The following is a 13,893-nucleotide window of genomic DNA, read 5'->3' on the forward strand; positions in this document are numbered from 1 at the left end:
TTCCTCTGAAAAAACCCCAAAACTCGCTGAGTGACTCCTGCACATTGCGTAAATGAGGAAAAAACCCACATCAAAGTGGATACGAGAGGCTGAGACACAACCTCACCATAAACCCCACCCGTGGTGTGGTGACTCACAATGGGGAGAGAACTCAAAATGCCAAACTTCTCCCAGAGGAGCGAAGGGTTTGAACCTACACCAGACACCAAAACTTTGAAGACCTGCACCTGACAGACAACCTCCAAAACATCTAGCTTTGAAAGTCAACAGGGCTTGTGTCCACAAGACCCACAAGGCTACAGTGAACTGAGAAATGGTTCATAAAGGGCTAAGGCGCACAGACTCACCCATGCCAGGCCCCAGTGCAGAGGCAGCCAACCGAAAAGTGCCCAGACTTTCTGTGAAAGACGCTTATTTGCTTATCTCAAAGCATCAGTGTAAGGAGCAGGCATCTAATTTAACACACATCTAGGGGCCTACGGAAATACTCTCCATGGACAGAGGCCAGTGTGTGCCATCTTTGCACTCTCCCTCACACCAGCCAGTGGGCATCAACTTTGAAGTCTTCCTCTGCCTCACTTCAGCTCTCCAGTATCTCCCAGAAAGGGGCTTGTACCCTAGTCTGATGCCCAGATTTTTGTGGTTGCTGCCTGTGGGACACCTTTAAGCCACCTGGCTCTGGTGCCCGGGAGGACTTACACTTGCAGGTCCCACAGTATTGTAAACAATGGAGAAAGCGTTGTTAACCAGCTACCACCTCGAGGGCACCCTAAGAGGCAACGGACTGAAGTGCCCAGTCTTTCTGTGATAAAGGCCTATTAACTCATCTTCATGGCTGCGGCCTGAGGCAGGCTTCTAATTAAATATACATTTGTATATGTACAATAGACTATAACCCTCTCGGGACACCTCAGAGGGCAAATGTTCTCTTAGCTCTCTCCCTCTGCTGTGCTCCAGAGCACTAGTATCTCATGGAGGGGAGCTTTTACATGCATCTGGTGCCCCAGTTTTTACATGTGGTGCCCCAGATTTTATGGCTACCATGCAGGGGACACTCCTTGATTGCATGGCTCTGGCGGCCAGCTGGGCTTATATTCCTGGATCCCACGGGACTGTATGCTTGAAGAGAAAGAGTTCTTAGCCAACTACCAACCCCAGGACACGGTGCAAACAGCAGACTGAAACACACTCCCAGTCTTTATGTGAAAGAGGCCTGTCTGCTTGTCCTGGAACTTCAGCCTGAGGAGTAGGATTCTACTTTGGCACATATCTAGGGACCTACTAAGTTGTTCTCTGGGGACGCCATCTTTGTGCCTTCCCCCTACCTCACTCCAGGTTGCTGGTATCTCCCAGAAAGAAGCTTATACATGTACCTGGTGCCCCAATTTCTGTGGCTGCTGCCCAGGGGACACCTCTAGATTACCTGGCTCTGGTGGCCAGCAGGACTTAACGCTTGCAGTCTCACAGGAATTTACATATTTGCATACTTTAAAAGCTGCTGCCTGAGGGTCTGGCTTCCAATCAGCCTGAATCTAGGTATTTCCTGAGTTTCTCCCCTTTGGGACATTAACAGGTCTTGGCACACCCTTAATTACTAGGAGCCACTAAAAATAAAATAGGCTGCTTAGACAATCATAAAGATTTGAGAGACAACCAAGAGCTGGGGCAGGGTTGAACAATAAGGCCAACTCCTAAATAAGGCCACTCCTTCAAGACTGGTGGAGGCTGCTGTTTATCTAATGCATAGAAATCAAGAAATAGAGTCAAGCAAAATGAAGAAACAAAGGGATATGTTCCAAACAAAACAAGCTAAAAGATCAGGGAAAAAAAACTCAACAAAACAGAGATAAGTGATTTACCTGATAAAGAGTTCAAAATAACGGTCATAAAGATGTTCACCAAGATCAGGAGAAGCATGGATGAACACAGTGAGAACTTCAACAAAGAGAGAAAAAAATACGAAAGTATCACACAGAAATCACAGAACTAACGAATATAATAAGTGAACTAAAAAATACACAAGAGGGGTTAAACAGTAGACTAGATGAAGCAGAAGAAAGGATCAGTGAAATCAAACACAGGGCAGTGGATCTCATCCAATAAGAGCAACAAAAAGAAAAAAAATGAAAAAAAGTGAAGATAGCTTAAGGGACTTACAGGACATCAAGAGGACCAAGATTCGCATTATAGAGACCTCAGAAGGAAAAGAGAAGAAGAAAGGGTCAGAAAGCTTATTTATAGAAATAATGGCTAAAAACTTCTGTAACCTGGGGAAGGAAACAGACATCCAGATCCAGGAAGCCCAGAGAGTTCCAAATAAGAGGAAGCCAAAAAGGCACATTATAACTAAAATGTCAAAAGTGAAAGACAAGGAGAGAATCTTAAAAGCAGCAAAAGAAAAACAACTGTTATGTACAAGGGAACCTCCAAAAGACTATCAGCAGATTTTTCAGCAGAAATTTTGCAAGCCAGAAGGGAGTGGCATGATATATTCAAAGTCCTTAAAGAAATAAATTTCCAACCAAGAATATTCTACCAAGAAAGGTGTCATTCAGAACTGAAGGAGAGAGAAAGAATTTTTCAGACAAGCAAAAGCTATAGGAGTTCATCACCACTAGACCAGCCTTATACGAAATGTTAAAGGGACTTCTTTAATCTGAAACTAAAGGGTACAAATTAGTAACAGGAAAACACATGACCATATAAATCTCACTAGTAAAGGTAAATATATAGTAAAATTCTGGATAACCTAATATTGCCAAGGTGATGGGTTAACCACTTATAAAGCTAGTATGAAGGTTAAAAGACAAAAGTTGTAAAAATAACTATAACTACAATAATATGTTATGGATACAAAAGATAAAAAGATGTAAATTGTGACATCAAAAAGATAAATCGTGAGGGGGAGTAAAAATGCAGAGGTTTAGAATGAATTCAAACTCAAGAAGTTTGGCAACTTAAAATAGACTGTTATAAATACATGTTGTTTTATGTAAGCCTCATGGTAACCATAAAGCAAAAACCTATAGTACATACACAAAAAATAGAAACGAATCTAAGTATACCACTACAAAATATCACCAATTTACAAAGAAAGAGAGCAAGAGAAGACAGGACAGAGAAACTACAAAACAGCCAGAAAACAATTAACATAATGGCAATAAGTAGATATCTATCAATAATTACTTTAAATGTAAATGGACTAAATTCTCCAGTCAAAAGACATAGAGTGGCTATATGGATTTTTTTTTTTAAAAAAAGGACCCACCTACACGCTGCCTACAAGAGGTTCATTTCAAATTAAGGACACACAGACTGGTAGTGAAAGGATGGAAAAAGATATTCCATGCAAATGAAAAACAAAGGAAAGCTAGGGTAGCTATACTCACATCAGACAAAATAGACTTTAAGACAACTGTAATAAGAGACAGAGAAGGCCATCACACAATGATAAAGGGGTCAATCCTACAAGAGGATATGACATTTGTAAATATTTATGCACTCAGCATAGCAGCACCTAAATATATAAAGCAAGTAACAAACCTGAAGGGAGAAATAGCAATACAATAATAGCAGAAAGCTTGAAAAGCCCTCTACATATCAAACAAATTAAAGTACTTAAAATTTTTCCTACAAAGAAAATTCTAGGCTCAGACAATTTTTCAGTTCTATCAGACTTTCAAGGAACAGTTAAACTAAGACATACAGACTCTTCCAAAGAACAGGAAAAGACTGAATACTCCACAATTCAATTCAAAGGCTTGTATTAATTCCCAAATCAGATAAATACAGTATGAGAAATAAACTTATAGACCCTGATCACTCAAAAACAGACATGCCTTCTGGTGGTTTGCCCCATGGTCAAGCGGTTAAGTTTGCACGCACCACTTCAGCAGCCTGGAGTTTGCTAGTTCGGATCCTGGGCACAGACCTATACACCACTCATCAAGCCGTGCTGTAGCGGCATCCCACATAGAAGAACAAGGATGATTTACAACTAGAATATACAACTATGTACTGGGGCTTTGAGGAGGAAAAAAAAAGAGGAAGATTGGCAACAGATGTTAGCTCAGGGTCAATCTTCCTCATGAAAAAGAAAAGAAAATAGAGATGCCTTCTGTGTGGTATTAGCACATAGAAAATAAACTGACGGAACAGAATAAAGAACAGAATATATTACAGAGATGATATGGCATTTCTTTGGAGGAAGAGAAGAACCATTCAACAAATGAATCAGGAAAAATTGATAAACCCAACTCAACTGAGTCTCTAATCCATTGTTTGTATGAATGTAAACTGATAAGACCCCTTTGGAAAAACAATATAATATCACTATATAAAGTTAAATATTTGTAGAGCCTATGATCTCCAGTAATTCCACTCCTAGAGGAACTTTTTTTTTCTTCTTTTTCCCAAAGCCCCCTCAGTACATAGTTGTACATCTACTTGTAGATCCTTCTGGTTGTGCTATGTGGGATGCCACCTCAGCGTGGCTTGACTAGCGGTGACATGTCCGTGCCCAGGATCTGTACCAGAGAAACCCTGGGCCACCGAAGCGGAGCATGCAAACTTAACCAGTTGACCATGGGACGGGCCCCAAGGAACTTTTGTGTATTTGTACCAGGAGACATTTACAAGGATGTTGTCAGCAGCACTGCTTTTATTAACAAAACACTGGAAACCCAAGTACTCATCAAAAGAAGAATCAGTAAGTGACTTTTGGTATATTCACATGATAGAACATTATACAGCAGTAAAAATGAATGAGTAACAGGCAACCAGAGCAACATGGATCACTCTTGTAACATAATTTTGAGTGAAAACCATGTCTCAGAAGATAGGATATACTTTTTTTTTTACAAAGTTGATAAAAACAAGCAAAAGTGAACATTGTATGGTTTAGTCAAATATATTTAATATAAAAATTTTTTTTAAGAAAGGAATCATAGATACAAAGTTCTTGAGAATATTAAGTTGATGGTGGGGAAGGGGAAAGGGCAATGCATGGATCAGTAAAGAAGTGTATCATTAACCAAGAATTACGAGTAATCCAATTTAACTACAGTAAAAAAAGCTGCAGTAATCATCCTTGTATATTTATCTTTGCAAATATATCTGCTACTAAGTTCCTACAAATGAAATTTGTGAATACGTATATTTAGCATTTTGAAAAATCTTCCCCATTGGCCCCAAAGAATGGCTACAGCAGTTTATATTCCCACCTCTAAAGTATCTTAGACTGTCTGTCTCCTACCTTCTTGCCAAAACCTAGTATTATCAAACTTTTGTGTTTTGCCCAGTCAGATAGGTAATATCTAATTATTTTGATTTGTATTTAAATATTGGCCTGATTGAGCATCTTTTTATACATTTATTGGCCTTTTGTATTTCTTCCTTTGTTCATATCCTCTTCAAACTATATTTCTAATAGAGTTAATCTACCTTATGGTTAATAACTTTTAAGATTTTTTTTTCTTTGTGTATTGAAGAATATAGCCCTTGCTTATAATGCGTATTCTAATTATTTCACCTACAAATGTGCTATTTATCTTTAGTTTGGTATATTTTGTCATATTTTACTATTCACAGAGTCAAATTTACCAGTCTTCTCTGTTGTAATTACTGAATTCACAGTTTTTAAATTGCAAGTCTCTCCCATAACTTTCCAGGGCTAAAGCTCTGGAGCAGAATGTATAGTTCTATCCTTCCTATCAGTGGAGCTTTTCCGGTGTTTCATCCTGTCTCAATGTAGACAAAAACCCACAGGCATCATCAGAGTTTTAATGTATAAGCATAACCTCACTCTGGACTAACGGAAATTTGCTTCTGCCATGCTTTAGACTCAGATGCCGACCCTAAAATAGTATGTAATAGTATACACAGGTAACGAAAAGGAAGGACCTGTAAGCTTTTGCATTCAGTTTCAACACATTAATTCAGTCCTATATTGCTTCATGCAAAGTAAAAAAATCAACAATAAAAATGAACAAACCCCAACAAAAAATCTTTAACAAAAAAGACAAATCTGTATAGATGCTTAAACTTGAATTTACAGTACCCCCAAAATAGCATCTTACCTGTTAGGCTGCCTTGGAATATATATAAGGCATCACAGACAGCAGGAGGTGGAGGCACCAGTCCTTGAAAAAGTCCATGGAGTGCTGAAACCCACCAGCAGACAGCAATACCCACTTAATGATGCCCAAAACAGGGATGAGCCCTTTACTGCACTGCTCCCCACGGTCCCAAACTACACAGAAGCACTGGGCTGTAACTTAGTGATTGCAACAAAAACCACAATTACTTTCACTCATGGAATTGGCTTACAAATTTTAGAAAAAGCAAAATTTGAAAATCTATGTGCTAGTCATTTTATAATTTTCCCTAGTAAACTAGTAAAATTGCCAAATTATGTAATTGTGTAGTCGATTTCATTTGCCCAGAATTATTAGGCTTAGCTCTCCTGTTTGGGGCAAACCCTTCATCAAGCCAACAAACACTATCAGTACTTAATTTTGTCATGTATTAGTACTAACTTTAAGAGGAAAGAAAATGACATAAATAATGGTGATTTAAGTTTTTAAAAATGTCTAATAAGAGGTTTCTTTCATTATTATCTATTACTAACAACAGCTTTGTCTTCTCAGAATGTTTTAAAATATTTACTGCATGTAGCACTCCCTGTCTCCTGTGAAGTAGTTTTCATTTCATCATTAACATATGAAAGCAACCATAACAGAAGTAAAAACTTAAGGTCAAACAAATTAATATTAAAATGTATAATCTAAGTGTGAAGCCAATATTCGATTCAGACAAGACTTCTTTTCTAAAAAGAGGAATGGTTCCTTCCAAGAGACTGCCTTTTTTATAATACAAAATAATTATCAGTTTTCTTAACACCACCATTAACCTGCTTAGGTCCTAGTAGTTGTCCATTTATTATCAGATAGTAGTATGCAATTTCCATTGAGATTGAATTAGTCCAGGTTGATGAAATGAAGCATTGGGCTACATTAACTTACTTAATAATCAGGTTCTTTACTGAGATATTGTTAGCAGCAGCATACGTTAAGATTCATATCAGGACAGCTTGCTTTTGTCAGTTATTTGCACTAAAACTGACTGCACTGTCAAACACCATTTAGTAAGTATTCAGGAATCCAAAATTGATATTAATAACAATAAGAGCTAACATTTATTAAATGCCAGGTACTCTAAGAGCTAGCAACAACTCCATAAGGTACAAGTATTACTACTCCCTTTTTACAGATATGGGAAATTATGGCACAGAGAGTTAAGTCACTTTAAGGTCACACAACTAATAAACAGGGAGAGTTGAAATCTCAATGAAGTCTGGCTCTAAAAATAATATATAGATAATAACAATGAGGACAAATATATGTAAGGACAACCAGCTCACTAATAGATATATAGATTACAACCAATTAAACATTCCCATTGTTATAAACATTATATAACTGCCTCCCCAGGAAGAGGAAAATTACAAGCTGTTTGTTGAACTGTGTGAGAGTGAAGGGTAGAGAGGGAGAACTTAAGCACCTTTAACCTACGAGAGAAGGCTGAGCAGAAAAAGCAAAATTGCAAAAACTTGTTAAACTAAAATTGGGTGGTAGAAGGAATCTCTGAATATCGGCTGGTCTTAAAACAGGCAATAAGATGAGCAGAAGGGAAAAAAACCTCACAGATTTTTCTGAGTGAATTCAAAGTGATACAAAGAGATGAAAAGAAGCACATAATTCCAGGTTATGCTTGTTAACAGTTCCAAAGAGGAAGCTGAGTCTTCACTTGACGTGACCAGTAATGGAAGCTGGCAGAGAATTTACGAGGGTGGCTGACACACTCAAAAATTTCAGAAGAGAAAATTACCTCGGCTGCAAGCAAATGAGATTATTATAAACTCAAAGAACTCATATCTATCGAAGTAAGACTGGCAGTGAACAGGAATTCAACAGGAATACGAACTACAGTTCGCACTGTCACAAAGAAGTCTACAATATGAAGTAAAAATGTAAGTCTAGGACAGACTGAAGGTACGAAGACATCGTTTAACTGAGCAAAATAATCAACACTTAAGTTCCATGAGGCGGGGACTTTGTTGCACTCACTCACTTTGCTGTGGAATTAACTGATGATGAAGATGGCTGTTTCGGTAACCTGGTTCAAACCCTTCTTCAAAATTTTGCTTAGAAAGGGTGGCTAGAAGAGGGGACAGCTATTATTACTGAGAAAAGAAAGCCTGAGAGTAAAATGGTAGAAAAGACTTAAAGGCCAACAAAATCATGGTTACCTAGAGTTAATTTTGAGACTCACAGTCAGAGAAGATCTGTAGAAGTACTTCAGAATTTAAATTCTCCTTACAGACTCCAAAATAAGAAGAGAAGTGGGAATGCAAATCTATGAATAGACACGTATGAACATTTGCTCTCAAATGGCAATTCTTTTTGAAAAACGATCTATGTATGAGCCTTATGGCGTGATTCAAAAACTGTAACTCCAGGATTCTTAACAGCTGGGTCCAACACGGATCTTTAAAAGAATTAAAGTTTCTAAAACGGAGTTCAGAAATCACACTAGCACATGAAGTGACATAAATCCCCTCCTCTTTTGTCAATAGATAGAAACTGTTCCATGGCTGAGTACAGAATGAAAGCTAACCCTACCAAAAGGGAAAAAATATTAAGTTAGCAGCCTTGCATCACAGACAGCAGCAGTATTCATGAGAAGAGTAGACCTTAATCACACTCCAGTGCTGAATGACTAATACGAGTCTGCCTGAAGCTGGTTATGATTCTCCATAGTAAGAACGACATATTCATATTACAACTTGATGTCTGTGCTGTAAAAATGGTTCAGATCAGGAATGAAACATCGCACACTTCTAGGGTACACCATCTACTTTGTAGTGTGTTGTGGATGGTGTGCCCTACAGTTGTACAGTAACAGCCTGCTCACCCTAACCCAGCAATCTTAGTCTAACAGCTTACGGTGTTTGATCAAGACCTTGCCAGTTTATATCATTCCTTCCTTGTTAACACTTTAACTTTAAAATGGTCCAAAATACCAAATATTCTCTCTTATCCAAACAAATATTTGTTTTATTGAAGTAAAATATAATTGCTGTATTTTTCATATGATACTGTCATTAGTTAATTTTCCTTTTTTATTAACTGAGTAGAATGAGCTCATGAGGACAGTGTCAAACACCTGATGACTAATGAAACATCCTCTGAAGCCCCTGAAATGAGATCACAACCACAAAGAGGCTAAGTGTCCTCGCCCCGTTTCTGACTCAAGAAAAAAAGTCTAACATAATGAGGATGGCAAAGGTGATTAATCTGTGACATTTACACAGTGACTTTGTGGTGAGCTCCAATATGTAAACAAAATTCACCCCCATTCACCAAATGCTAAAATGAAATTTAGCACCACTAAGAAATGGAGTCATCTGGTCAATCTTGTAATGCATGTTGGCATTTCCTAAAATTTTTTCCATGGAATATTAAAAGGATTCCATGCTCAGTAAGTCTGAAATTTCACAACTATCCATCTGGGAGCATCACCAAGCACAGTAGCCTATTAAGGCTCCGGGAAGTCATGCAGTAAACAAACTGGTTTTGTTAACCCAGTGTTTCCCATACTTCTTTGATCACAAAACCTGTTTTTGTTTTATTTTGTTTTGTGGAACAACAGTGAAAGGAGAAGAGTTTGGGAAATGCCAGCTCAAAGATTACCATATATACATGTATTAATTATTTGTAAACAATTAAAAAATAACATCCAAAACTAAAATAGGATGTCTTTAACAATGCACAGTACTAAAGAAAACTACAGTGCCTCAAGGTCAACAAATGCTGCTTGATAGCTTTACTTGGTAAAATGACAAGCAAAATACCATTTACTGTATACTCAGTGATACCAAAAGTAAAGGACAGAAAGCCTTTATAGTATTCACTGTCTCTTAGCACATAATTCTCATAAAATGGATAAAAACATATCAATATTTGGGCTGATAGCATTTTAAATGCTCAGTAAGAACATATAACTGTACTTATGTTAAAACTGACTTATCAGAAAACATCTAAATGTCTATGATTTCAGGAGCTCACAATCTTAACAACAATCTCTCCTCATGTTATTGACTACATTGAGATTATTTACGGCTACCAAAACAATGGCACCTACTGAAGATTATTACAATACTTACCACATTACAAAAAGAATCCAGACCAATGCTATGTACATACTTAGTACACTCTGGATTAGACCAAGTAAAATTTAACAACAAGCTGAACAGCATTCTATAAAACAAAAACAAAAAGTCAGTTAGGCTAATTCTGTCTGTTTTTCTATGCTACGGACTCACAGAGTGAAAGAAGATTGTCTTGGAACTTGATGACTGAATCAAATCTGAATTATGTGAAGTTTATCTATACTTACCTTAAGAGAAGTTCTTTGGGTAGCTTTTTGTTAATAAGACCTTCATCATTATTTGAGAAAACCTAAAAGGAAAGAAAGAGAAATTGTTAAAGTGTTCCTCAATCAATTAAAAAAAAAAGTTATGTATTTTTCAGATCAGAACAGCCCCAACCACTGTCCTACAAATATGATGATACTAATTTCATGAAGCCACCACACTTCAATATTGATGGATATAAAAACAGTTTATCCCCTATCACCATTTCATAAAAACAGCAACAGGCAGCCATTTCTATACTACATTGTATTAGTGGCTCTGGTCAAGGCTATTAGGCAAGAAAAATAAATAAAAGGCATCCTGATTGGAAGGGAAGAAATAAAACAACCTCTAGTCACAGATGACATTATCTTGTATGTAGAAAATTCTAAGAAATCCACAAAAACTCTATTAGAACTAATCAAGGAGTTCAGCAAGGTTGCAGGATACAATATGCAAATGTACAACATACTTAGCATCAAAAAGAATAAAATACTTAGGAATAAATTTAGTTAAATAAGTGCAAGACTTATATATTGAAAACATACAAAACATTGTTGAGAGAAATTAAAGATGACAAATAAACTGAAACACATTCCATATTCATGAATTGGAAGATTTAACAGTGTTAAGTTAGCAACACTTCTCAAACTTATCCGCAGATTTAGTGAAATCTCTATCAAAATTCCAGCTGCCTTTTTTGAAAAAATTTAAAAGCTGATTCTAAAATTCATATGGAAATGCAAGGGACCCAGAATAGCCAAAAAAATCTTGAAAAGGAAAACAAAGCTAGAAAACTCATATTTCCTGATTTCAAAAATTACTATAAAGCTACAGCAATTGAAACACTGTGGAACTGGCATAAGGAGAGATACATAGATCAATGGAGTAGAACTGAGAGTCCAGAAATAAATCCTTATATTTATAGGCAACTAATTTTTGACAAGGGCTCCAAGATAATGCAGTGGGGGAAAGAAGACTTTTCAACAAATGGTGCCAGGGCAACTGGATGTTTACATGCAAAACAATAAAGCTGGACCCCTACCTTGTAGCATATTAAAAAAATTAACTCAAAATGAATCAAAGACCTAAATAAATATGAGTTAAAACTACAACCCTTAAAAGAAAACATAAGCATAAATCTTGGTGACCTTAGATTACGTATGTAACAGTTTCTTAGATATGACATCAAAATTACAAGCAAGCGAAGAAAAAAATAAATAGACCATCAAAATTAAAAACCTTTGTGCTTCAAAGAACATCATCAAGAAAGTGAAAAGAAAACCCACAAAATAGGAGAAAATATTTGCAAATCACATATCTGATGAGGGAATTGTATCCACAATATATAAAGAACTCTCAAAATTCAGCAATAAAAAGATAAACCAGTTAAAAAATGGGCAAAAAGATACATCATGATTAAGTGGGAACCACAGGGATGGTTCAACATCTGCAAATCAATCAATGTGATACAACACATTCACAAAATGAGGAATAAAAACCACATGATCACCTCAATAGATGCAGAGAAAACATTTGACAAGATCCAACATCCATTTATGACAAAAAACTGCTAACAAAATGGGGATAGAAGGAAAGTACCTCAACATAATAAAGGCCATATATGACAAACCCACAGCCAACATCATACTCAATGGGCAAAAACTGAACGCCATCCCTCTGAGAACAGGAACAAGACAAGGATGCCCACTATCACCACTCTTATTCAACACAGTACTGGAGGTTCTGGCCAGAGCAATTAGGCAAGAGAAAGGAATAAAAGTAATCCAAATAGGGAATGAGCAAGTGAAATTCTCACTGTTTGCAGACGACATGATCTTATATATAGAAAACCTTAAAGAATCCATTGGAAAACTATTAGAAATAATTAACAACTACAGTAAAGTTGTGAGGTATAATATCAACTTACAAAAATCAGTTGCATTTCCGTACTCTAATAACAAACTTACAGAAAGAGAACTCAAGAATACAGTTCCATTTACAATTGCAACAAAAAGAATAAAGTACCTAGGAATAAATTTAACTAGGGAGGTGACAGACTTATACAATGGAAACTATAAGACATTATTGAAAGAAATAGATAATGATATGAAGAGATGGAAAGAGATTCCATGCACATGGATTGGAAGAATAAACAAAGTTAAAATGTCCATACTACCCAAAGCAATCTACAGATTCAATGCAATCTCAATCAGAATCCCAATGACATTATTCCTGGAAACAGAACAAAGAATCCTAAAATTCATATGGGGTAATGGAAGACGCTGAATTGCTAAAGCAATCCTGAGAAAAAAGAAAAAAGCTGGAGGCATCTCAATCCCTGACTTCAAAACGTACTACAAAGCCATAGTGATCAAAACAGCATGGTACTGTTACAAACAGAGATCAATGGAACAGAACTGAAAGCCCAGAAATAAAACCACACATACATGGGAGCTAATCTTCAACAAAGGTGCCAAGAAGATACAATGGAGAAAAGATAGTCTCTTCAATAAATGGTGTTGGGAAAACTGGACAGCCACATACAAAAGAATGAAAGTAGACCATTAACTCATGCCATACGCAAAAGTAAACTCAAAACGGATCAGACTTGAAGATAAGTCCTGAACCCATAAAACTCCTAGAAGATAATATAGGTAGTATACTCTTTGACATCGAACTTAAAAGGATCTTTTTGAAGACTGTGTCTTCTCAGGCAAGGAAACAAAAAAATAAATAAACAAGAGGGAGTTCATCAGACTAAAGAGCTTCTGCAAGGCAAAAGAAACTGGGATCAAAACAAAAAGACAACCCATCAATTGGGAGAAATATTTGCAAATCATATATCTGATAAGGGGTTAATCTCCATGATACATAAGGAACTCACACAACTGAAGAACAAAAAAACAAACAGCCCACTCAAAAAATGGGCAGAGGATATGAATATTTCCAAAGAAGATATACAGATGGCCAATAAACACATGAAAAGATGTTCAATGTCACAAATCATCAGGGAAATGTAAATCAAAACTACACTAAGATACCACTTTATGCCTGTTAAAATGGCTATAATCACTAAGGCTAAAAAGAACAAGTGTTGGAGAAGGTGTGAAGAAAAGGAAGTCCTCATACACTGCTGGTGGGAATGCTAACTGGTGCAGCCACTATAGAAAACAGTATGGAGATTCCTCAAAAAACTAAAAATAGAACTACCATATGACCCAGCTATCCCACTACTAGGTATCTACCCAAACAATTTGAAATCAACAATCTCAAGTAATATATGTACCCCGATGCTCATCGCGGCACTATTCACAATAGCCAAGACATGGAAACAATCCAAGTGTCCATCGACTGAGGACTGGATAAAGAAGATGTGGTATATATATGCAGAATACTACTCAGCCATAAAAGAGGGC

The 13,893-nt window shown here is 36.8% G+C and overlaps 1 protein-coding gene across 4 annotated transcripts in view; it reads right to left on the reverse strand.

Moving 5' to 3' along the window:
* The window catches only part of FBXL2 (F-box and leucine rich repeat protein 2), a 123,399-nt gene that overhangs the window by 91,031 nt on the left and 18,475 nt on the right, over positions 1 to 13,893 (reverse strand). For all 4 annotated transcript variants that reach the window (XR_006887444.1, XR_006887445.1, XM_046652804.1 and 1 more), the window contains exon 2: positions 10,459 to 10,520. Coding sequence is in view for 2 of the 4 variants with exons in the window: in XM_046652804.1 (XP_046508760.1) it covers positions 10,459 to 10,520 (62 nt within the window). In the remaining 2 variants the exon portion in view is untranslated. The remainder of the gene's footprint in view (positions 1 to 10,458; positions 10,521 to 13,893) is intronic.

This window comes from Equus quagga, chromosome 1 (genome assembly GCF_021613505.1).
Source record: "Equus quagga isolate Etosha38 chromosome 1, UCLA_HA_Equagga_1.0, whole genome shotgun sequence".
Taxonomy (NCBI): Eukaryota; Metazoa; Chordata; class Mammalia; order Perissodactyla; family Equidae; genus Equus; species Equus quagga.